This window comes from Phoxinus phoxinus (assembly GCF_949152265.1).
Source record: "Phoxinus phoxinus genome assembly, chromosome: 25".
In the NCBI taxonomy this organism is placed as follows: domain Eukaryota; kingdom Metazoa; phylum Chordata; class Actinopteri; order Cypriniformes; family Leuciscidae; genus Phoxinus; species Phoxinus phoxinus.
Genome location: NC_136900.1, coordinates 18,636,850 through 18,660,501, shown reverse-complemented (window position 1 = coordinate 18,660,501; position 23,652 = coordinate 18,636,850). Strand labels below are relative to the sequence as shown.

At 36.6% G+C, this 23,652-nt stretch overlaps 2 protein-coding genes across 3 annotated transcripts in view; both read right to left on the bottom strand.

Annotated features, from left to right (window-relative positions):
* etfbkmt (electron transfer flavoprotein subunit beta lysine methyltransferase) overlaps positions 1 to 23,652 on the bottom strand; it is a 325,550-nt gene that overhangs the window by 136,109 nt on the left and 165,789 nt on the right. The window lies entirely within an intron of this gene.
* On the bottom strand, positions 1,244 to 22,989 carry nptna (neuroplastin a). Of its 2 annotated transcripts, XM_079603961.1 has the most exons (9): positions 22,643 to 22,989; positions 18,517 to 18,864; positions 15,505 to 15,679; positions 14,250 to 14,344; positions 8,994 to 9,127; positions 7,083 to 7,356; positions 4,284 to 4,305; positions 4,002 to 4,077; positions 1,244 to 2,607 (listed from the first exon to the last, which is right to left on the bottom strand). In XM_079603961.1, the coding sequence occupies exons 1-8, from the start codon at positions 22,713 to 22,715 to the stop codon at positions 4,017 to 4,019; spliced, it is 1,182 nt and encodes a 393-aa protein (XP_079460087.1). In that variant the 5' UTR covers positions 22,716 to 22,989; the 3' UTR covers positions 1,244 to 2,607; positions 4,002 to 4,016. The 2 variants fall into 2 exon arrangements, with proteins under 2 accessions (XP_079460087.1, XP_079460088.1); XM_079603962.1 differs by lacking the exon at positions 18,517 to 18,864 and having other exon boundaries at positions 1,666 to 2,607; positions 22,643 to 22,986.

Here is a 23,652-nt window from a genome sequence, read left to right as displayed (position 1 = left end):
TTATCCGCTATGGCATGTTTCATGTTTAAAAACGACAGCAGAAAGCCCTCGTTTCAAAACAGCTGTGCTTCAGCCAATGTCCTTGTTTTTAATGTGCAGTCCAGATACAACATAACATGTCAGATGGTGAAGTCAGGGCACCAAGTGATATGATGAAACTAGATACTGAGAGAATAATGGCACTATAATCTGTAAGCGCCTGGGCAAAGACAGCTTTCTGCAGAAAATGCATTGTGACAAACACGGCCTTTCCAGGAATCATCCATCCCTATGGCGGTGGAGAAACGGCTGGGAGATTACTCTGTTTGGATGTGACTTGTGTGTGTGTGTGTGTGTGTGAATACAACTCAGTCAGCTAATTTCCCCGTATAGATAATGTACAGGTCACATGTATTAGCTATAATGAGATTTTAAAAAGTGCCTCTCACATTTTAGTGTTGTATTTTATACACTGTAAAAAATATTGGTTTAACTTAAAAAAAAGTAAGTTACCTGGTAGCCTTAATATTTTGAGTTCCTAAATATATATATATAGTTTTAGTTCATGTAGGAGATTGGTTTAATCAATGGAAACACAAAATAGGTTATCTGAACCACATTCATTATCTAAGTTCTAATTTTTTTTTAGTGTAGTAATGTGCTAAATAAAACACATATGCAAATAAAATGCTTATTCACACCATACACAGATATGTGGTTTGAACTGAAAAGCTAATAATATGAGTATGATAAATGTTATGTAAATGGTGTCTCCAAATACAGTTGCACAGATCATTGTTGTTGAGTGGAAACAAAAATTCAAGCGTTTGGAGGGTCTGAAGTTTCAGCCTTGGTCGGCAATGCCCCCCTCTGGTGCACAGACATATTTGTTTTAGGACTGCAGGCGTAAAAGTGCCAAGCCTATGCTAGGATGATTCAAAAATGAATAAAATAAATACAAAAATACAAAAACTTGAAATACATAAACACCCACACATGTTACTGAAGCATATAGTATCTAAACAATGCAGTAATATTTAGTAAGTGTAGGCCTATATACTTAATATATTTTTTAGCTTGCACTCTAAAAAATCTATATACACTTCACTGAACCATTAACTGTAAAAATACGCACTGAACATTTTTTTTTTTACTCAGATATTGCTAGTTAATTTCATATACGATTACAAAAAAGGGGAAGCAACAATTTTAATTAAACTTGAAATTTTGAAGTCGTATTTTGAAATTTTGAAACTAGTATTTTCTCGTAAATCTTTGTTTTATTTACATCTTTTTTTAGCATAGAACCCTGGGGTTCTTGGCTCAAATGTAAAGAAACCTTATGCCAAAGACGTTCTATATAAGGAAAAATGTCTTATGATTGCATAATACTTTAATGCTAAACAGGTTATTTAAAAAATGTCTAGTGATAAAATATGTTTACGAGCTTCCTAATTTTCAAAACTTTTATTTAAAATGAAAAGTGAAGTAAAACAAAAATGATCCCATGATGGGAATCTATAAATGAATCTATATCTATATCTATGAAGAGCCTGACAGAACCCTTTTAGATTCTATATAACCTTTTCTTCAAATGTCCTTGTTTGCTAGTATCAATAATCAAATTTACATAAACCTGTGTTAAAATAAACAAGGCATCATGTTATAAAAGAGGACAACGCATTTGACTTTGGATATTTTAATTGTTAAAAATGACTGTGTATGCCTTGGTCAATTGAGATAATATTAATTTCTCTTCACATTCTGAATTAATAGACCTTTTATATGCGTAAGGAGCTCATGCAGTGACATATTAAATCCTGTGGGTTGTTTTTCATGGTCTAAACAAGTGCACTCTGCTAACTTATAATATTAAAGCTTAATTATACACAACCAAAAGCTAAAAAGTTTCTACTGTATGTATAGATATTGCATAGAATAAAAGCCATGCTGTATACTATGCATACATAAAAAGCAATCAGAGAAGATAAGGTACATAAGTATAAAATGAAGTCACTGGTTTGCGAGAATATTATTTTGAAGAGATAAGTGCATCAGTATGAAGAACATTCAGATATCTATAGATATTTCAAGTGATTTCATACATCAATGTATAATACATGTACAAATTAAACATTGCGGGAGACTTTGCAAAGCCCTTAATTGATACGTTTGATTGATAGAATCGTATGCCACCAAACCGTAACGTGATCATCTGTACAAAAACGGTCATACCAGAATCATGGTGGCATATTTGCGATAAGATAAAGGCTTGCCTGAACAGAAGTCGTTCATAAATACACAAACGGAAGAAAAAAAACGCCTGTATCAAACAGTAGAATATCTTGCATGCAATTATTATTTTTGTACTTTTGCCTGACATGAGGAAAAAAAGTTGACTCGAATGAAAGAGATTCGAAAGAAAACGCAACACAATCATGCAGGAAAATGTTCAGAATCGGGTTCCGTTCTGTTCACGCGTTCCTCCTCACACCATATTCATAAGGCATGCCTCGGGTGCTCATTCATTCCAGTCTTCCATTGAACTCCTCCACCTTTCATTTGTTTACCGATGCGCTGAACCGTTCATGAGTAATGTTCATATGGTCATGATGTGAATGTCTTTATCTGTAAACAAGAAACAGAAGTGGAAAAATTTGGTTAATAATGTGGGGTTTTTCAGAAGAGTTACTGTCACGCGTGGTCGCAGGAAGGCAGACGAAGATGAAGCATAAAGTTCCAATGTGATGATTTAATGAGGATAATACAAATACGACTCAGACAGGCAGGGCAACACACCACACACTGAAGGACTGTGAGGGACGAATCTAAGTAGTGACTCAAACAAGATCATTAATGACGTGCACTGAACAGAATGAACGAATAACAGTAGCCATAGAAACAAAGGAGTGGTGGGAAAATCAAACAAAGGAACACATGATGTGAATGAAAACAAACTAAAAGTCCATGATAAGTAAAGCCGGGTTCACACTGTGCGATTTTGGCCACGATTCGGCCGTCTGAGTCAAATTAGTTAATGTGTGGCTAAAATCTGAAGTCTTTGATTGTTAGTTTGACATGTTCTTCTCCTACGACTCGTTTTTCAAGACAAGCCATGACCAAAATAAACGTTACGTTAAGAGATTTTCAAACCCGCGTGTAATGCGGCTCACATCACCGAACGTGTCATTGATTGATGATGTAAAACTCCGGACGAGTTTTCTTGTGTGCGTTTCTGTTTTTGTTGCGTTTTGAATGTCGTACAGTCTGACATTACAACGGAGATCTTACAATCTGACGAGCAGCGATCGTAAAGGACTATTATAAACCGCACAGTGTGCATCCGGCTTAAGACAAACTGAACATAACTGTGACAGTTACTGATTAAGAAACGCTTATACAAAATAGCATCGCTGCCTCTGTCTAGTTCCTTGACTTTCATTACATGGCTCTTTGGAATACTTGATTCTGATTGGTCAGTCAAAGCATTTGGTGGATATATATATATATATATATATATATATATATATATATATATATATATTAGTGCTGTCAAATCAATTAATCGGGATTAATCGCATCTAACATAAAAGTTTTTGTTTATATAAAATGTGTGTGTGTGTGTGTGTGTGTACACACAACCGAATATGTTTGCATATATATATATAAATATATATATGTATATATATATATATATATATATATGTATATATATATATATATATATATATATATATATATATATATATATATATATATATATACGTGTTCACACACACACACACACACACACACACACACACACACAATATAATAAATCTAATAATATACTGTATATACAGATGTTATATAAACAAAAACATTTAAGTTAGTTGCGATTAATCACATATACATATATACATCACAATATATATATATATATGAACATGAAGCAAAACATTTTTTTGCTACTATAACCACAGTTTATAACATTGTTTCGAGTTCAACTGATATGAATATGCTCAATGTAACTGAATACTGACCTTGTAATGATCAAATCAATTTGTATTTCTCTGACGTAGGTTTTTATCTTTGTGGTTGTTGGTGGAATTAGTTTTCCTTGAAGGTGAGATCATAAAGATGAGTCAGTGTGAGTGCCATATGACAATCCAAAATGAAGTTACACCAGTATATAATCACATTTCCTTCGTTCAATGTTTCTTTATACACTGCACATTCTGTATAAATTACACATATGCTGTCATCACTTATCCAGGACAGTTGCATCATACCAATTCTTATTTAAATGTAAATCTGATACTTACATTGGGCCTGCTGGTTCGTCGTCTGAATGGGAAGCAAAACAAAGACAGTTTTAGGTTGAGGCAGCAATGCTTCCAGCTGGCACAGTATTCACATTATTGAATGAAATCCGTAAACCGACTGAATTAAGTAGCTATAAAAACAACTCAATGCTATATTGACTTTCAATATTTAAGTTATTGCTAGTATAATTTCACAGAACAAAACTTCACTCCTTCAGCACTGGTGTGAGTATTTAACTGTCACACAGTACAAGAACAGAGAAGAAATACAACCATGCAAACAAACCTATAATCCACTATTTCCATATCACTTAAATAGCTCTAAAATTAATCAAACTTGATGTTACATTCATGCATCATATTTCTTTAATTTATGTAATGTATTATATATTAAATTATAGGATGTTATATCATTTAATGTTATATAGCTTTTCTAAAAGATGATAATTGAAAGGTGAAAATGAAGTAAAATCTCATGCACATGTCAACATGAATACATTTGAAGAGACTCCAGTGAAGAGGATGTACAGATAAATGAAGGTCATTTGAAGGTTAAACAGCAACAGACATCATTCTCATAATGAAGGCAAAATAAAAGCCCGATTCAGCCTAATTCAAACAACACATATATACAAACCAAAGTATAGGGCAACAGAGAATATGTGCAATGCTGGTATAGGTTCACTCAAGCTGCATGCAGGTCTGTCACTTACCAGTGTTTTAGGTTGAGCCATTCAGAGAGAAAGAAATGAGTTAACGTTGTAAATTCTTAATGACAGGTACGTCCTCTCATATTAAACTCCAAAAAGTGTGATTTAATTGCTAAATTAACGCTGCAGTGATTCACAAATGACTAACACTTGCACAAAACATGCAGATAAACCAAATAAGGCTGAAACTGAATACTGAATTTATACACCCTAAATATTGTATTTTGTACATATATGCCCGTCCATATCCACGAACAATTTACAATATTAAACAAACTTTTATAAAAAAAATAAAAATATATATTGTTTCTGGGTTATTAGTCCATGGCGATTAAGTCAATACCGATGGAAACCACTAGGTGGCGATGCTGGACAGGCGAAATCTCACTCAACGTGACTCAAAATATCTGATTCTGAAGACGTTAGCTGTCCAGTTCGTTTGAAAATATCGACAGATACTTAATAAATGTACGAAATAACTAATATAATTCCACAATAAAGCTAAATAATTTGCTTTAAGCAAGCTTTAAACGTAAAAATTGGTCGGTTTATATAAAGTCCCGTCTAAAGTGAATTTACTGGCTTGCAGCAATACTTGACACGGTTTTGTTTTCCCTCGCAATGCATTGTAGGTGAGCACTAAAGTGGCGTGGGACTACACCTCCACGCGCATCAATAATTCACTGCCCACTACCTACCGATACACCGCAGAGTCATATTTCTCTTGAATATCAGATTAGTGTCCAGATGACCTAACACCGGTGCCCTACAGGAAAAGAGTGACGAGTAGCATACGTGTGTGTTTGGTCTGAATGGCATCAGACTGAATTATTAAGAGTCCAGGTCAGGATCAGATTACAAAGTGAGTTAAAGGTCTTGTGACGTAGTGAGAGAAAACTATAAGAACTGTATCCGATGTAAAGGATGATTATCTTCCTAATAAATTAATATAATTTGTAAATAAACATCACATATACTAGGCTACTGTTCATTTTAGGGTTGGTACGATGTTTCAATGTTTTTGAAAAAAGTACTTTATGCTTAACAAGGCTGCGTTTATTTGATCTAAAATTAAAATATAATTTAAAATGTAATTTAGTCTTGTGATGCAAAGCTGAATTTTCAGCATCACTGCTAGTCTTCGGTGTCACATGATCCTTCAGAAATCATTCTAAAATGCTGATTTGCTGCTCAAGAAACATTTCTTATTATTATTAATGCTGTGAACAGTTGTGCTGCTTCATTTATGTGAGGAAACCGTGACTTTTTTTCCAGGATTCTTTAATAAATATGAAGGTCAAAAGAACAGCATTTATTTGAAAAAATAATAATAATTTGTAACAATGATTTTTTTCACTGTGATCTATTTAATGTGTCTTTGCTGAATTGAAGTATTCATTTCTTTCAATAATAAAACAACTTTTGAACAGTAATGTAAGTTTATCTCCAGTGGCATCTTTTTTTTACTTGATATAGGCTAATACAGAAATGTGACAATATTTCTTAGTCAATAAATATAAGCATCCTTTACAATACATCGTATACAGTTCTAACCTAGTTTTCTCTTCCCACGTCACAAGACCTTTAACTGAAGTTTATGGAACACTTTGTAAACTGATCCTGACCTGGACTCTTAATAATTCAGTCTGATGCCATCCAGACCAAACACACACATACACACTCGTCATTCTTTTCCTGTTTGTATTGTAGCCTCAACAAGTATTTGAACACTTAAATCACACTTAAAAATGGTAAAATGTCACTGGATTAGATATAAAATACCAAACCAAGAGGCATCTGCAAACAAATTCTGCTCTATCGGTTCTCAGAAATAACTTTCAGAGCTATTTTTGTGGATGGAATTTTTTAAAATAATTTTTATCTTAATTTTGAAAAATATATCTTGATTTGATATTTTGTTCATCACATTTCTGCATATCTTAAGTGTGCAAATAATTTTTGGGCACACTGTAGCTCTATGTATTGGCACTATATTAGGCAAACTCTGGTTGGGACAGTCATGTTACAAAAAAATATCAGCCTAGCATCAGTAGTTCATATTGACAGTAACCCACCCTTTTAAACTCACCGTCAGGCATATCATCGGGCTTCTTGCGCTTCTCGTAGATGACGATGATCAGCACCAGGATGATGATCTCGGCGAGGACGCCCAGGAGGGGCCACAGGGGGGCCAGGTAGCTCCTGACCCGCAGGACTGATGTCATGGAGGTGGAGCCGATGCTGTTGGTCGCGTTGCACTCGTACTCTCCGGGGTCAGACGTGAGGTCGAGGTTAATGATGGACAGCTCGGTGTAGCCATCCCTGCTGCTGATGAAGAAGCGGCGAGAGGAGTTGTCGATATCCTGAGTGATTGATGGAGTGGGAGGAACGGTGACAGATGAGGAGAGGTAAAAAAAAGACGGGGGAAGGAAAGCTACTGATTATTCGCTCAAAAAGTATTTCTGATTGAAAAAAATACTTTTTCATTAAATTATAAATGCTTAAAGGAACACGCCGTCTTTTTGGGACTTTAGCTTATCCACTTCTCATCTTCGTGCGTGCCGTAACTCTGTCAGACGCACCCCCGCTAGCCTAGCTTAGCACAAAGACTGGAGGTAAACGGCTCCAGCTAGCATACTGCTCACAATAATGACAAAATAACGCCAACATTTTCCTATTTACATGTTATGATTTGTATAGTCACAGCGTGTAGAAATAACAAGGTCACATGAGACACAGCCATCTTCTAACCGTATATATACATACTGGGAACTATATTCTCAGAAGGCGAAGCACTGCTACTTCTGCGGAGTGATTTTCTCGCAGCACCTGAGAAGCCCCGTGGTAAGGAGCAGAGAGTTCGCTCAGAGTGTTGCGCTAATCACTTCGCAGAAGTAGCAGTGCTTCGCCTTCTGAGAATATAGTTCCCAGTATGTATATATAGGCTACGTTTAGAAGATGGCTGTGTCTCATGTGACCTTGTTATTTCTACACGCTGTGACTATACAAATCATAACATGTAAATAGGAAAATGTTGGCGTTATTTTGTCACTTATTGGGAGCAGTATGCTAGCTGGAGCCGTTTACCTCCAGTCTTTGTGCTAAGCTAGGCTAGTGGTGGGTGCGTCAGACAGAGTTACGGCACGCACAGAGATGAAAAGGGTATGTGTGGACTTATCTAACTCTGGGGGATACGGTGATTAAGCTAAAGTCCCAAAAAGTCGCCGTGTTCCTTTAAAGATAAAGTAACAGAAACTACATTTAAAGGGATATTTCATACAGGTATCTGTATCATATTCAAATTTCTAAGGCCTCAAAATGATCAACATGATCAAATTTTTTTATTTTGCTGTGAAATCTTTACTGATTTTTATAAAGTAAATGAAAATGGCTTTTATATTGTTAGTCTTTTTTTTCTTTTCTTTTTTTAAATCTTGTTTAAATGTGAGTATCAAATATGATACATCAGGCTTTTGTTTTATTTGTAAAAATGTCTCAATCATTATATTGCATTCGCCCCCAAAATACAAATGAGAAGAGATTTGATCATAAAACTAAACAATTCAATATTTTACTAAGACATCTTATTGGACATATTATTACACTCTATTATACAGAGTGACATCTGATATTAATATGCATTTTATGTAAGTATCTCATTGATTTACATTACATCAGAATTTCATCTTACTTATAGGCCATAAAAATATCAGCATCTGCACCAAATTACATATTTTTTCTCAGTTTGGGCCCCTGAATAAAATTGACGTGTTTGTTCCTCTTCACGTATGAGCTCCATATTCTCACTATATCATACTATATGAGCCATAAAAGCCTGATGCATCAAATATGATACTCAACATCAAGATTTTGCCAAAAGATTCATCTTTTTTTTAATAGATTTGTCTGATTATTTGATTATATGTCAGGCTATGAACTATACTTTTAAATCTACCAAACAGCTGATCTTAGATTCACACTTGTGTCAAAATGACCATACCATATTAGCTCCGCTTTCGAGTTTACGCCAGCTCCACAGGGGATAAGGATAACCCACAGATTTGCAGTAGAGGACGGCTGTCTCACCCTCATTCTTATTCTCACTGCGCTTGTGCCCCGTGATGTCCGGTGCAGCTATGAGAGGAGAGCAGAAGGACAGTGAGTCCTTCAGTATCACAACAGATTCCAATGCAGAAACCTTAATAAGCAATGTGATCTTCAATCACTGTGTGGATGTTTATTCTTGTGCCATTTGCAATGTCATTTTGTGTGGTAAACATAGCATAAAGCAGGGCAGGGGTGTCCAATCCTGGTCCTGGAGGGTCACTGTCCTGCACAGTTCAGCTCCAACCCCAATTAAACACACCTGGACCAACGAATCAAAGTCTTACTAGGCATACTAGAAACTTTCAGGCTGGAGTGTTCAGTCAAGTTGGAGCTAAACTCTTCAGGACAGTGGCCCTCCAGGAGCAGGATTGGACACCCCTGGCTTAAAGCTAGTGGCGGATCAAGAAATGTTAAGAAAATACACCCTCATTTCCCAAACAAATGGAAATCAACCATAAACTTAAGTCCACAGCAATTTGATATGCGGCCACACAAGCGGATCTGGATGTTAGGTTGGGGTTATGCGTTAGGGTTCGGGTAAATAGAATAAAGGCCAATTTATACTTCTGCGTCGGGTGCGCGCAGTAGGTATGGCGTAGCATACGCATAGACGTGTACCATACGCCATACCCTTCGCCGTACCCTGACGCGCACCTCCTCAAAAATGTAACTACACGTCGCGACGACGCGGACCGCAAGATCTGTGATTGGTCGGCTTTGGTAGCACTGCGTTTCCTCCTACGCGTTTCCGGCGTGTTCTTCTGCACCGCCCGCCATTTTTAAATTCAGAAGTTCTGTAAATTCAGAAATTTCACTAAAATTGACTGTTTTTCCAACTCGATAAGCTCCAGCTCCAACATGATCCGCTCTCTTTCAGTCGCCATTGCTTGTAGTAGCCAAATCAAAACAGCCACGAGGAATCTATACACAGTGGAACATTAAAACCCGCCCCCGCCAACTAGCGTTTCGGCGATATAACTGCAGAGCAACGCAGACATAAACGCAGAAGTATAAATGCTCACGACGGCGTCGCCTACGTGCGTAGCTTACGACATACACTACGGCGTACACCCGACGCAGAAGTATAAATCAGCCTTAAGTTTACATGAGCAGGGATGCATGATATATCGGCCACCATATCAATATATGTTCATTTTTAATGTTGTCATTATTGGCCTGATAAGAAAATTTGGCCTATATATTAAAGCCGATAATTAATGGTTTGTTCCTTAAGCTGGGACACTTCAAATGCGCACTGTTCGCCATGATGGTTTTGAATTGCTTGAAATATGATTGGAATCCCTTCAAAAAAGAAAACACAGTTAATGCAACATGTGCAGTGCAATTATGTCATATATAGGCTATAAAATGCTAATGAGAACATTATAATTGTGTGCTTGGGACATGGCTTTTAATGGTGAAACTTTGGGTTTAGATTTATCGGCCAATATATCGGTTATTGGCTTTCAAATATAGAGTTATCAGCATCGACCAAAATTTTCATATCGGTGCAACCCTAGACATGAGGTTGCAAAGTTACATATAGTCAGTAGAATGTCTGTTGAAGAGCATCACAATAAAGAGTTAGCAGATATTAAGCAGATAGTCTTCTAATACTCTAATGAGAGTGAAATGTACAGTAGTTGCAAAGTTATTTACAGTTAGTAGGATTTCTAAACCCTCGAAACAAAGTGTTATTTATTTTGCTAACAGTTTTTTCCCCAAAGAGATTTACAATGCATTCAAGCTGACATTTATCCAGTGACTTTGGTGTTGCAAGCACCACGCTTTTACCAGTCGAGCTACAGTGAACTTATCGACACATTCATTCCCAATTTCAATTCTAAAAAATTGTTAAGTTAAGCGTGAGGTGCTGGCTCAAGATCTCACTGAATTATTTAAAAAGCACAAAAAACAAATGAATAAGCCTAATAGGGATGCACTGATATTATTCCAAGAGGCTATGATGTTGTGACCAAAACCATTAACTGTCCGGCAAAAATTCGATACTATATTGTTTAAATAAATGAAAAATAATACACAAAAAAATCAATCATTTTAAATGTTACAAATAACATTATAATGTACAGTTGCAGAATGAAAAATGAATATTAATTTCAATTATTAGTGTTTTTAAATATGAACTTTAAATGGCGAGAAGTCTAAATCTAAGCAAATCAAGTGAGCATGAACAATTAAATATCCAAATCTATGTAATATTATCAGACAAATTAATGATTACTGATATGGTACCGATGTACTGTGCATTGCTAAAATTAGATTTAATTTAAATTGAATAAAACTGAATTAATAATAGAATAGAATTTTGAGATGTTTAACATTGTGATAATACTGTATATACTACCATTTAAAAGATTGCTTGGTGTCATTAAGACATTTTTTAAAGCAATTACTACTTTTACATAATAAATTACATTTTAAAAAATATTTCAAAATATTACTGTTCAGCCTTAGTTAGCATAAAAGAATGTCAAAAACATTTCAAAAAACGTACTGACCGCAAACTTTTGAACGATATTTGCTCGTCACTGACATACAGTATTAAATCTAATGTGATAATATCTCAAAGGACACTTGTGTTTTACAAATGTAAAAATATATACACTGAATATATGGGGCCATAATAAGATGATTCACAATCTCAAAGCATTAATCACTGAAACCAACGATACTTGGTATTGAAGCATTAGCATCAAAAGAAGGCTATATCATTCATAATATGCCAAGTACCCCCACAAACACGCAAACCATCTACATGTAAATCATCTCCACATTTTGTGATTCAAATGACTAATCATGACAGGAGATTTTTTAAAGGTTAATTCAGTCTAAATGACACCAAATACCTCAGTTAAGAGACACGCAGAAAGAGAAAAAGTGACAGATTTAAATCCCCACCCCCTCAGACATGCAGGCCACCATCTGGTGCCTGTGAGCTGACCGCGGGATAACCAGAGAGAGGTGACCGGGCCACGCTTAAACCGCATGGCACTTTACCAGCTGCTGATCTCTAACACACAAACCAAACAGCCTGCTAGCTTTAAAGGCCATTATTAAACACATGATCACAAGGAGATCTGGGCTGGCTGGCATTTTGCGTGACACCCATTGCTGATTTGAGGCCTTAGAAATTACCCAGTAATAACAAAACAAAAATGCTCTATATATTATGATTGGGCCAAACATGAAATATTTGTATAAAATCTGAATATATAAACCTGTATATAAGACATGTAACTATAGGATTATATATATATTCAGATTTGTATCTATAAACCCTGCTTAGAAATTCAGCATAAATTAGAATTAATTTCATGTTTGCCCAGGCTGGTTTATTCTAGTACAGTGCTGGTCTAGCTGGTGGATCAGCAAGTCATGCTTTTCCTAAATATAAATTCAGATTTTATATAATTATTTCCTCTTTGGCCCTTTATAATATACACAGATGAGCTAAAACATTATGACCACCTGCCTAATATGCCGTTGGTCCTCCACGTGCTGCCAAAACATCGCTGACCCGCTGAAGAATGGACTCTACAAGACCCCTGAAGGTGTCCTGTGGTCTCTGATATTAGCAGCAGATCCTTGAAGTCCTGTAGGCTGCGATGTGGAGCCGCCGCGGATCAAACCTGTTGGTTCTGCACATCCCACAGATCCTCAATTGGATTCAGATCTGGGAATTTGGAGGCTTGTCCTTCCACCGACTTGTCGTCCTCCCACAGTGCAACCTGGTACCATCACTTCCCCAGGTAAACGGTGCACACGTACACGGCCGTCCGTGATGTACAAGAAAACGAGACTCATCTGACCAGGCGTTCTTCTTCCTCTGCTTCAAGGTCCAGTTCTGACGCTCGCGGCGCCGCTTTCGATGGTGGACAGGGGTCATCATAGGCACTCTGATTGGTCTGTGTCTACGCAGCAGAGTGTGATGCACTGTGTGTTGTGACACTTACATCTCATAACCATCATTGACATTTACACAGTAGATCTTCTGTTGGCTCGGAGCAGACGCGATATCCTCCGTTTCCCTCGTGCATCGATGAGCCTTTGGCGTCCAACACCCTGTCGTCGGTTTGTGGTTTGTCCCTCCTCGGACACGGTTGGTCAATTCTCAGCACTGCTGACCGGGAGAAACCCACAAGCCTTGCCGTTTCAGAGATACTCTGAACCAGTCGACTTGCCATAACAATTTGGCGCTTGTCAAAGTCGCTCAGATCTTTATTCCTGCTCATTTCTCCTGCATCCAAAACGTTGATTATGAAAACTGATTGTTTGTTACATCTAATCTACCCAGACCTGAATATGTGGCCTTGTTAAGAGATGATCAACGATATTCACCTCACCTGTGACTTCTCATAATAATAAAACTAAAACCATTTTTAAAAAATGAAATAAAATAAGCATTAACAGTAATACAAGTAAATATAAAACACTTATTTTATCTCAGATAGTTGCCAAGGCAAAATTTCTTATTTTAACTTGTACTAAAATAACAAAAAATGTATAAAAACTATCTAGACATTAAAGGACAGAACCTATTAAAATGCACAACAAAATTACTAACACTTTAACTCAAATAAAAACAAAACACAAAAATAAAAACTGATTGAAAATATAAATAAAAACTATATTATCTCAGTGACACTAAAATAACACTGCTGTATAATACTAAAATGCTTCTATTTGGTATTTTTCATTTTATTATTATTAAAAAATACTACTACCACTAAATATGCTCTTGTTGTTATTATTAACCAAATATTAAATGAATTACTTATTTTTATTATTATAATTGTTATTAATACTATTCAGATATTGCTAATTATATAATCGAATAATACTAATTATTAAGATTGCAAACAATGTATTCACATTCACCTGCCTAGTGAACAAAAACCTGCATGTCTTTCCCACTCAACTAACCGAGCTCACAATCATGCTGTCATGGCCTTTGTTAGTGTGACTCAGCATGTGTTGTGTGGAGGAGATGGAAAGACACGTTTAAAATGTTGACAAACCATCTGAAAATCAAACTCGCTGTGATGCTAGAAAGAAACCACTGACCATACAATTTCTATATTTTTTGTTGTCATTTTGAGAAATGTGGGGTATCTTGAGGGCATCTTACCTTTTACCTCAATGGTTGCATTAGCTTGGGGGGCCGATTCAAATGTGTACACGCACATATACTCGCCCGCATCATCTGGCCTTGGTTTATTAATTCTGTGTAAAAGATAAAACACTTTTCACTTATAAAAGGTACTGTTTTAGTGCCATTCAAACAGAATGGTATTCAGTACTTCGGAGTAATAAATAAGCAATCAGAATAAATAACACACCCACATTGTAGAGAAAACACAAATGCAGATTAACTGTTAGCTGTGCTAGTGTGCTGGTTAGTCTGATTAGATTAGGAGTCAGGCAGAGAGATTAGCAACACGTGTTGGTAGAGAGAAAGGCCTTGCTCAGGATTTAGACCATTGCAGGGGAGTGCAGCATCAACAGACAGTGAGCCCAGGCTTGAGAGTCACTGAGATAATGCATTTACAAAACAAAGGCCAACTCGGCTAATGCAAACGACTACGTTTTTAACACCTAGAAGCCTATACTGCTATATTTTGATCTGATAGTGGCATGGAATGATATTAAAGTCAATGTTTCTGCACTAAATGTACTGCATTGATGACATAATCTATTAAATAATATTTTTTTAAATAAAAAAGGTTTCAAAATCACCTCTTTTAAAATTCTGAAATCTTCAGAGGCACACATAAATAACTTGTAGCTAAGTTACAAATTGTCAATACAAAATATACATTAATAAGTAGTATTACTAGCAGGGCTGCAACTAACAAATTTTGATAATGAATTAATCTGTTGATTAATGTATGCTATACATTGTGTAAAATATCACGTGCTTGATGTGGCAAAATGGTCTCGTGAATTTTTTTTTATTACAAAATACAATAATATTGCATTAATAAAAGTAAAATTAAAAGTATTATTATATTATTTATTATATATATATAATTAAAAATGTAGCACCATTTAATTTAACTCAAACTCAAAAAAATATTTTATTAGGCATTCAAATAGTTAGCATCCATATAAAACTACTTGGTAAAAATTATATATATATATATATACATACATATACACACACACTTAAAAATATATAATTACATTAGGTTTTTGTTAATATTTTGAATAAGGGATTATATATATATATATATATATATATATATATATATATATATATATATATTTAGAATATATAAAACCTGTTTATATATATATATATATATATATAATTGAATGAATTATTATTTTATATCAAAATGTTTCAGACTCAGTGCTCACAAATGTCCAATAACAGCACCTACCTGTACTCTGTGTTCTTGCTATCGCTCCTTGTCTCTAAGATCTCCTCCCCGTTTTTCATCCAGAAGCTATCTTGGTGGGTGTTTTGGGAAACTGTAAGGTTGCACTGAAGCGTGATTGGTGGGATGTGGTAACCCACGGGTAGAATCATGTGATCCGATGAATTGATTGATGGTTCTGAAAATACAGATGCGTCGGTCAAGGCCAAATAAATACTACATCACATTGATTGAAGGCGACGGGGATCTATATATATGTGTGTGTGTGTGTGTGTGTGTGTGTGTGTGTGTGTGTGTGTGTGTGTGTGTGTGTGTGTGTGTGTGTGTGTGTGTGTGTGTGTGTGTGTGTGTGTGTGTGTGTGGAAAATAAATATGCGGGATGAAGCAGTATGTACAGTATAGCAACAAGCAAAGGAATCACTGAGCTTTTCCAAGCAGCTCTATTTTATGCTACTTTGTGTAAATGGATTAATACAGTCTCACATGTGAATCAGACTCATATAGAATATCATATGATATTCAAAGCTCACTGTTTCAGACAATAAAAAATAAATTATAAAAAATAATCTCATATTATAAGAGGTTATATAATAATCAGTTATGGACATTATGATACGATTTTTAATCATACATAGTCATTTTCCTTTATTTCAAACACTTTATCTTGTGGGGTCCAAAAGTCGAGACCACAGCTGTGTCACATACATTTACACAACAACAACATTGTCAAAACGATCCAGTTCACACAGATCTGTGAAACTGCTAAAAACACTGTATTGTTCATGCCAGGCCAGTAGGTGGCGATGGCACTATGTGAAGAAACACTACACACCTATAGACCGAACATGTAATAAACACGTGCATGATGTCACCGTTTTCACAAATTTTTGTAGTTTGCAGAGAGATGATAATAGTATCGGTTTCAAAAACTTGCACTAATTTTCAAATGTTTGTGTTTTCTGGCCCCAAAACCACAGTTGTCGTGTAAATTTACGTTTTTTCTCTCACAATTGCGTGATATAAACTGGCAATTGTGAGTTATAAATTCAGAATTGCAAGATGTAAACTCGCAATTAAGAAAAAAAATTAAGTGAGATAAAATTTTGTAATAATTACCTTTTCATTTTTTTTATTCCGTGGCAGAAACAATCTTCCATAATTTATGATTAAGACAATACATTCAAATAATATGGTAAGAAATACCAGTTTGTAATTTAAACAACATACAACAAGCTGTTTTGTACAGCTAAAGATATCTGGAAGTGAATGACACCAGAAGCCAGACACATTCAATATATATACAGGTGCTGGTCATATAATTAGAATATCATCAAAAAGTTTATTTATTTCAAGAATTCAACTTAACAGGTGAAACTAATATATTATATAGACTCATTACATGCAAAGTGAGATATTTCAAGCCTTTTTTTGTTATAATTTTGATGATTATGGCTTACAGCTTAAGAAACCCACAAAATCAAAATCCCAGAAAATTAGAATATTACATGAAATCACACAGTAATCATAGTAATACCATGGTCATTGAACCAGGTTTTGGTTCTTTTGGCAGTGTGGGCAGGTGCAAATCCTGCTGGAAAATGAAGGAAGCATGAAGTGCTGGTAGACGGCTGCGTTGACTGGATTTAATAAAGCACAGTGGACCAAAGTCCTCTTTTCTGATGAGAGCAAATGTACAAGATCCCAGAGTCTGGAGGAAGAGAGGAGAGGCACAGAATCCACGTTGCTTGAAGTCCAGTGTGAAGTTTCCACAGTCAGTGATGGTTTGGGGTGCCATGTCATCTGCTGGTGTTGGTCCACTGTGTTTTCTGAGGTCCAAGGTCAACGCAGCCGTCTACCAGGAAGTTTTAGAGGACTTCATGCTTCTGCTGCTGACCAACTTTATGGAGATGCAGATTTCATTTTCCAACAGGACTTGGCACCTGCACACAGTGCCAAAGCTACCAGTGCCTGTTTTAAGGACCATGGTATCCCTGTTCTTAATTGGCCAGCAAACTCGTCTGACCTTAACCCTATAGAAAATCTATGAGGTATTGTGAAGAGGAAGATGTGATACACCAGACCCAACAATGCAGAAGAGCTGAAGGCCACTATCGGAGCAACCTGGACTCATAACACCTGAGCAGTGCCACAGACTGGTCGACTCCACGCCATGCCGCATTGCAATTCAGGCAAAAGGAGAAGCAACTAAGTATTGAGTGCTGTACATGCTCATACTTTTCATGTTCATACTTTTCAGTTGGCCAGCATTTCTAAAAATATTTTTTTTGTATTGGTCTTAAGTAAGCCTAACATTCAAATTTTCTGAGATACTGAATTTGGGTTTTTCATTAGTTGTCAGTTCTAATCATCAAAATTAAAAGAAATAAACATTTGATATATATCAGTCTGTGTAATGAATGAATATAATATACAAGTTTCACTTTTTGAATGGAATTACTGAATTAAATCAACTTTTTCATGATATTCTAATTATATGACCAGCACCTGTAAGTATATAATGCATATATATATATCCTATATATATATCCTATATATATTAGCAATAAGGTGGATAAAGAAGTATAGTGGTCTCAGACTTTTGGACTCCACAGTATATCATATATGATCCAGGCCTATAGTATAGGACGTATTGCCATCAGTCATTGAAAAAACACATATCGGTTAAATACTGTACCTTACCAGATTCCATGGATTCCTTGGAACAGAAACTGATTGTCATAATCAACACAAAGAAAGCAACCTTGAAATATCTCAATAAGGAGGACAAGGACATTTGACTACAAAAATAGGTCACTGCCTGTATGTAGCAGCTACAAGCTACTTGATCTAATAAGATGTTGCTATAACCGCTTTGTAGTCCGGATGAGTAAGGAGGAGGAAAAGGGAAGATCTACTACAGCAAATGTTAACCATGGCACTACGCTAAATGTAGGTCAAATCAAGGGGGCGGATGGTTTATTTCGGCCACACCACTAGCGGGGACAGTTAACTCACTCTGCAACACCGTAACTGTTGACTGGGCTCGAATCCAGGTAGTGGACGGATTCTGGCGCAAATCGTTACGCCGCGGGTCGTTACTGGCTCTGCACTCATAAATCCCAGAATCCTCGATGGTGACGCGAGTGACAGCTAACACGCTTACACCATTGACGCCGTACGCGGTGTTGATGGACACGCGTTGCCTGCGCGCGCCATCCCACAACTGGAAGAAGTTGTCGGCCCTGTTCACCTCGGCGTACCACCACTGGATCTCAGGTGTGGGCTTCCCCACAACATCACAGTACAGCTCAAAGGTGTCGCCCGTCAGCTTAGTCTCAGAGAGGGGGGACTTTACAAACCCCGCTGAGGGGCGGCACAGAGACGGGGAAAATGTGACAAATAAAGAGATGGGAGGGAAAGGACAGTGAAAGGTAGTGGGTGGAAAAAAAAGAAAACATAAAAGATTAAACTCAAATTACAAACCAAAAGTGCAATGAGAAATTAATAATTTAACAATTGATCCATGAGAAAATGCACAAAAAAAAGTCAAAGTGAAAGATCCTGCACTGCAAGTGTTATTTACTTGTTATTTATCTTTAGAGGAAATTAAACTGGGTCAGGGGCCTGATCTTTATTTTATACTTTTTCCATGTCGATGTACTTGTTTTAAAGGAGTACTTCACCCAAAAATTAAAATGATCCCATAATTGAATCACCCTCAAGCCATCCTAGGTGTTTATGACTTTTTTATTCTCCAGCCAAACACAATCATGTGTTATATTACAGTCACAAGTTATATTAAATATAATATCCTAGCTCTTCCCAGCTTTGTAATGCCATTGACTAGTGTCTGAGATTTTGAAGCACTAAAAAGCACAAAAACCACATAAGTGAAGCCAGAAGCCAGTGATTATAGTTTATAAAGTTAAAAATATGGACATTTTTCTTACAAAAACCCATCTCTTCACTTCAGAAGGCCTTCATTTACCCCTTAAGAGCCGTATGGATTGCTTTTATGATGGATGGATGAATGGATGCGCTTTTTGGAGCTTCAAAAACTCAGATACTATTCAATGCCATTACAAAGCTTGGAAGTGTTGTGTTTGGCTGAAAGAAGAAATATACACAGGATGGTTTGAGGGCGAGCAAAATAATGGGATAATTTTAATTTTGGGTGAACTATTGCTTTAATGTCTGGTCGATGCTGAAAAGGCAGTCATTTTCATTGTATGGCTGACAAATAAATAAATGGCATAAATAATGATATATTATTTTGTCTAAAAAACTCAAATATATACACACACAGTATAGCGTTTAAAAGTTTGGGGTCAGTAAGACTTTGAATCTTTTTGAAAGAAGTCTCTTCTGCTCACCAAGGCTGCATTTATTTGATCAAAAATACAGTAAAACAGTACGGTAATATTGTGAAATAGAATTAAAATTTAAAATATCAGTTTTCTATTTGAATATATTTTAAAATGCAATTTATGTGATGCAAAGCTGAATTTTCAGTGTCGTCAGTGTCACATGATCCTTCAGAAATCATTCTAATACGCTGATTTGCTGCTCAAGAAACATTTCTTATTATTATTAATGTTGAAAAAGGTGTGCTGCTTCATATTTTTGTGGAAACCATGATCCACTTTTTTCAGGATTCTTTGATGAATGAAAAATTCAAAAGAACAGCATTTATTCAATGCAGATAAATCAGACTTCCTTCCACAGAAAAAGGCAAAGTGCACAGCTGTGAACGGTGCCGTTTGCTATCTCTGTGCAATCTCACTATTCATGTGTGGGTGTGCTGATGGACAGGCGGTTTCCATAGAAGCGTACAACAGTAGATGAGCAGGTATAGGCATTTTAGCCCAGCATCCCTCATTAACATGCTGTCTAAACTGATCGCATTCCAAGATATAAAGCCTTGCAAAGTGTTAACAGTCATATGTAGTAAGTGTTTGGTGAGACAGTGATCAATCAACAATGCTTTCTGCTTTCATTCTGCTTAAACAGCAAAGAAAAAAAATTCAGTCATTTGCGCTAGCCTAGGAATAACATATCAATAGAATTTTTAAAAAGGTAATAGAAAGTTTCCCTTTGAGGTTATGTATGCAGAGAGGCTTTTTTGATTGTTGCATTGTTAATCATAATTTTACACCCAGCGGTACTGTTGGTTCTGTTGATAGTGATTGTGATATAAAACAATCATATAATGAGAAATAAAGCAGGACTGGATATGATTTTTACATCTAAACCAAGTCCTTTAAAGGAATGAAGTTACAGACTTTTTAAATGTAAGTGCGTCTAAGCTTGAGGAGCAAATGGACAGGGCTTGTATTGCGTTCAAATAACAAGTGCACTAAAAATAGAAGCAAAAACCTTGTTAGCCTGAAGGCATCAAACGCCGTTGTGCTCTTATGCCTGTAATGCAAAAACATCTATGCCAAAATGATCCATTTGATCAAATGTGTCTGTGTGTGCGCACTCACATTTGTACCGAGAGATAAAAAGCGTGCGAGTGAGATGAAAGGAAAAGTGTCAGGTTTGATCTTCATATGAGCTTATGGCTCCTCACAAACAGGCAATGAGCTACAACCAAAAATGGGCCCCAGATCTGTTCTGAGAAGCTCGCCGACAGCAACAATGCTAATTGCAAATTCTAAATCGCAACTATATAATCGTGATAAATTGGCTTATCTACCTCTAAAAATTCTTAGTTGTTGACATATAGCCTGGATTTTGGCACACTAGAAAAGTTGTGCGACACCATGAAAAAAACGAAAGAAAATATGATCCAGACTAAAAACTAAAAATGTTTACTTGAATATTGTTGGGCCTATACGCTGTAAAAATATATATTGTTGATTTAACTTAAAAAAGTAAGTAACATTGTTGCCTTAGAATTTTGAGTTCGTTGAAATTAAACAATTGAGTTCATTCAATGAAGGAGGTTGGTTTAATCAACAGAAACTCGAAATATGATGTTATCTGAACCACATAAATGATCTAAGTTGATTTGACAAAAGAAAAAAATGCTGTATGTATATACAATGTGATGAGTTGCAAATGAATATCCAACTTAAGCAAAACCAGTTGAGAATCGCCGAGTCCAATCAATGGCTCACCTTGATTCAGATAACCTAAGCATCAAATTAGCTTAATTAACACATTTTTCCTACAGGGTGTCTATTATAGGTATTAATTCATGACATTTATATGTTAAAGGCGTAGGCATTATTTAAACGCCAGTAGGCGAATGCATGGCCAGGAGATGAAAGGAGATCGGATGGGCTCATGTGTTACCGCTCATTAACTGAGCGCGTCCATGACGTCACAATGCACCGCGGTGCTTCTCCGTTAAGACTTTAACGGGTCCGCGCGCACGGGGAGGACGGGCATTAACGCCATGCATACCGCTACTGCATCGGCTCTATAAATAGAAACATGCAGCAGAATGGACTGCTGCTATTTATGGCGCTGCAGAGGACCGGTGCTTAAAGAGGGGGTACCTGCCTCCACCGTTATATTTGACGAGCGAGTTAGCGTGCAAAAGGATTGGTTTGCGTTGGAAGAACAAACGGGAACATGAGAAGAATTCCTGAGTCATTAGATTGGCCGCATGCAAATCAAGCACAAGTGCGAAACACAGTCCTGCATTCTGATCGGTCCGCGCTTGGGTTTGTGACAAGCAACCGATGACCCATCTAAGCACATCCAAATCTGGAAAGGGAATCTTTTCTTAGAGAGTCATAATCACAGTCACAAATAGACGCTCCCTGTGGGACAAGTCACCAAATATTAAAATGTAACCTATTTGTTAGCATGAAGTAGAATGGCGAGCCGCTTTTAAGAATGTGAGAGATAAACTGCTATTTTAATGCGGTAGCGGAAATGCAGTGCGCTTTGCCATTTAAACGCACAAGGACGCATTTTCTTAAATATTTAATACACACAAATGTCACCTTTCTCAACCTGAGCGGCTATTAAGTTTTGAGTAGGCTATTCCCAAAAGCAATGCTGAGGATTGGTGAGACTCCAGTTTATCCCGTGCGCGAGGCAAATTGCACCTGCACGTGCCGCAACCGTTTCCCGTCAAAATCTGCGGTGAAACGGTTCTTTAAACGGTACACATGAAAGTCCTTACCGTTATCAGCGGAGCCCGACTGTAGCATCAAGACCCCGAATAATATCACCAACGGCTTCCCCGCGTAAGACATTTTGTGGGTCGCCTGGCTATACCTGGGATATGTGTGGAGGGATGCAGAGGAGAGGGAGAAGAGGGCTGTCGAGGAGGATGTGAGTGAGTGAGTGGAGAGGGAGCTGCTACAATGACGAGGCGACCCTGGATGGAGCTTGAATCGGGTCACGTAAAAAGCCCGTCGCCTAGCAATAGCGAGCGCGGTAAGTAGATGCCGCTGCTACACTTACATCCGGTTTAAAAACGAGGCTCGTGAAGACGATGGCGCTGTCCTCTTAAATTCCCGCGATATCAGACCTGTCCTGTCCTGCCTACATAACAGACCCAGATAGATGGACACAATCCTCAGGTGATCATCAAATCCGCATATACACCCTTAAAAATAAAGGTTCTTTATGGTTCCATAACAAGTTACATCCATGGAACATTTTCAATGCACAAAAGGGGTCTAGATTGTTCTTAGTTCTTTACACTAAGAAAAAAGGGTTCTTGTAAAGAACGGTTAAGTGAAAGATTCTTTGGGGGACCCAAAATCCATAACTGCAAAACACCACTTTTGGATCCTTTATGGAGGTCTTCAGGGGGTTTGTGGAAAAAATAGTTTGTTCAGTTGGCCTATTTTAGTTTTAGCTTTAAATTTAGCTTAATTTGCTCAATTGTTAATTTATGTAAGTTAATTTACATACGTTGTTGATTTATGTAAGTTAGGCCTACCTGGTTGCCTTAACATTTTGAGTTCATTAAAATAAAATGTTACTACATTGAATAAATGTTACTACAATAAAGGAAATTGGTTTAATAAATAGAAACTCAAAATATTATGTTATCTGAACCACATTAATTATCTAATTTGATTTGACAAAAGATAAAAAGTTAACAAATCATGAAAATAATTTTTTACAGTGTGGTGGTGACAACTGCCAACCATTGCACGAGATTTACCGTAAAAATAGAGT

Bases quoted from the DNA above. Each gene is read 5' to 3' on its own strand.
- nptna (XM_079603961.1), bottom strand. From the start codon at position 22,715: ATGTCTTACGCGGGGAAGCCGTTGGTGATATTATTCGGGGTCTTGATG. The intron at 9,128-14,249 runs GTAAGATGCCCT...CTCCTCTCATAG, and splicing joins TGCAACCATTGAGGTAAAAG to CTGCACCGGACATCACGGGG. The intron at 7,357-8,993 runs GTATGGTCATTT...TCAATCACTCAG, and splicing joins TCGAAAGCGGAGCTAATATG to GATATCGACAACTCCTCTCG.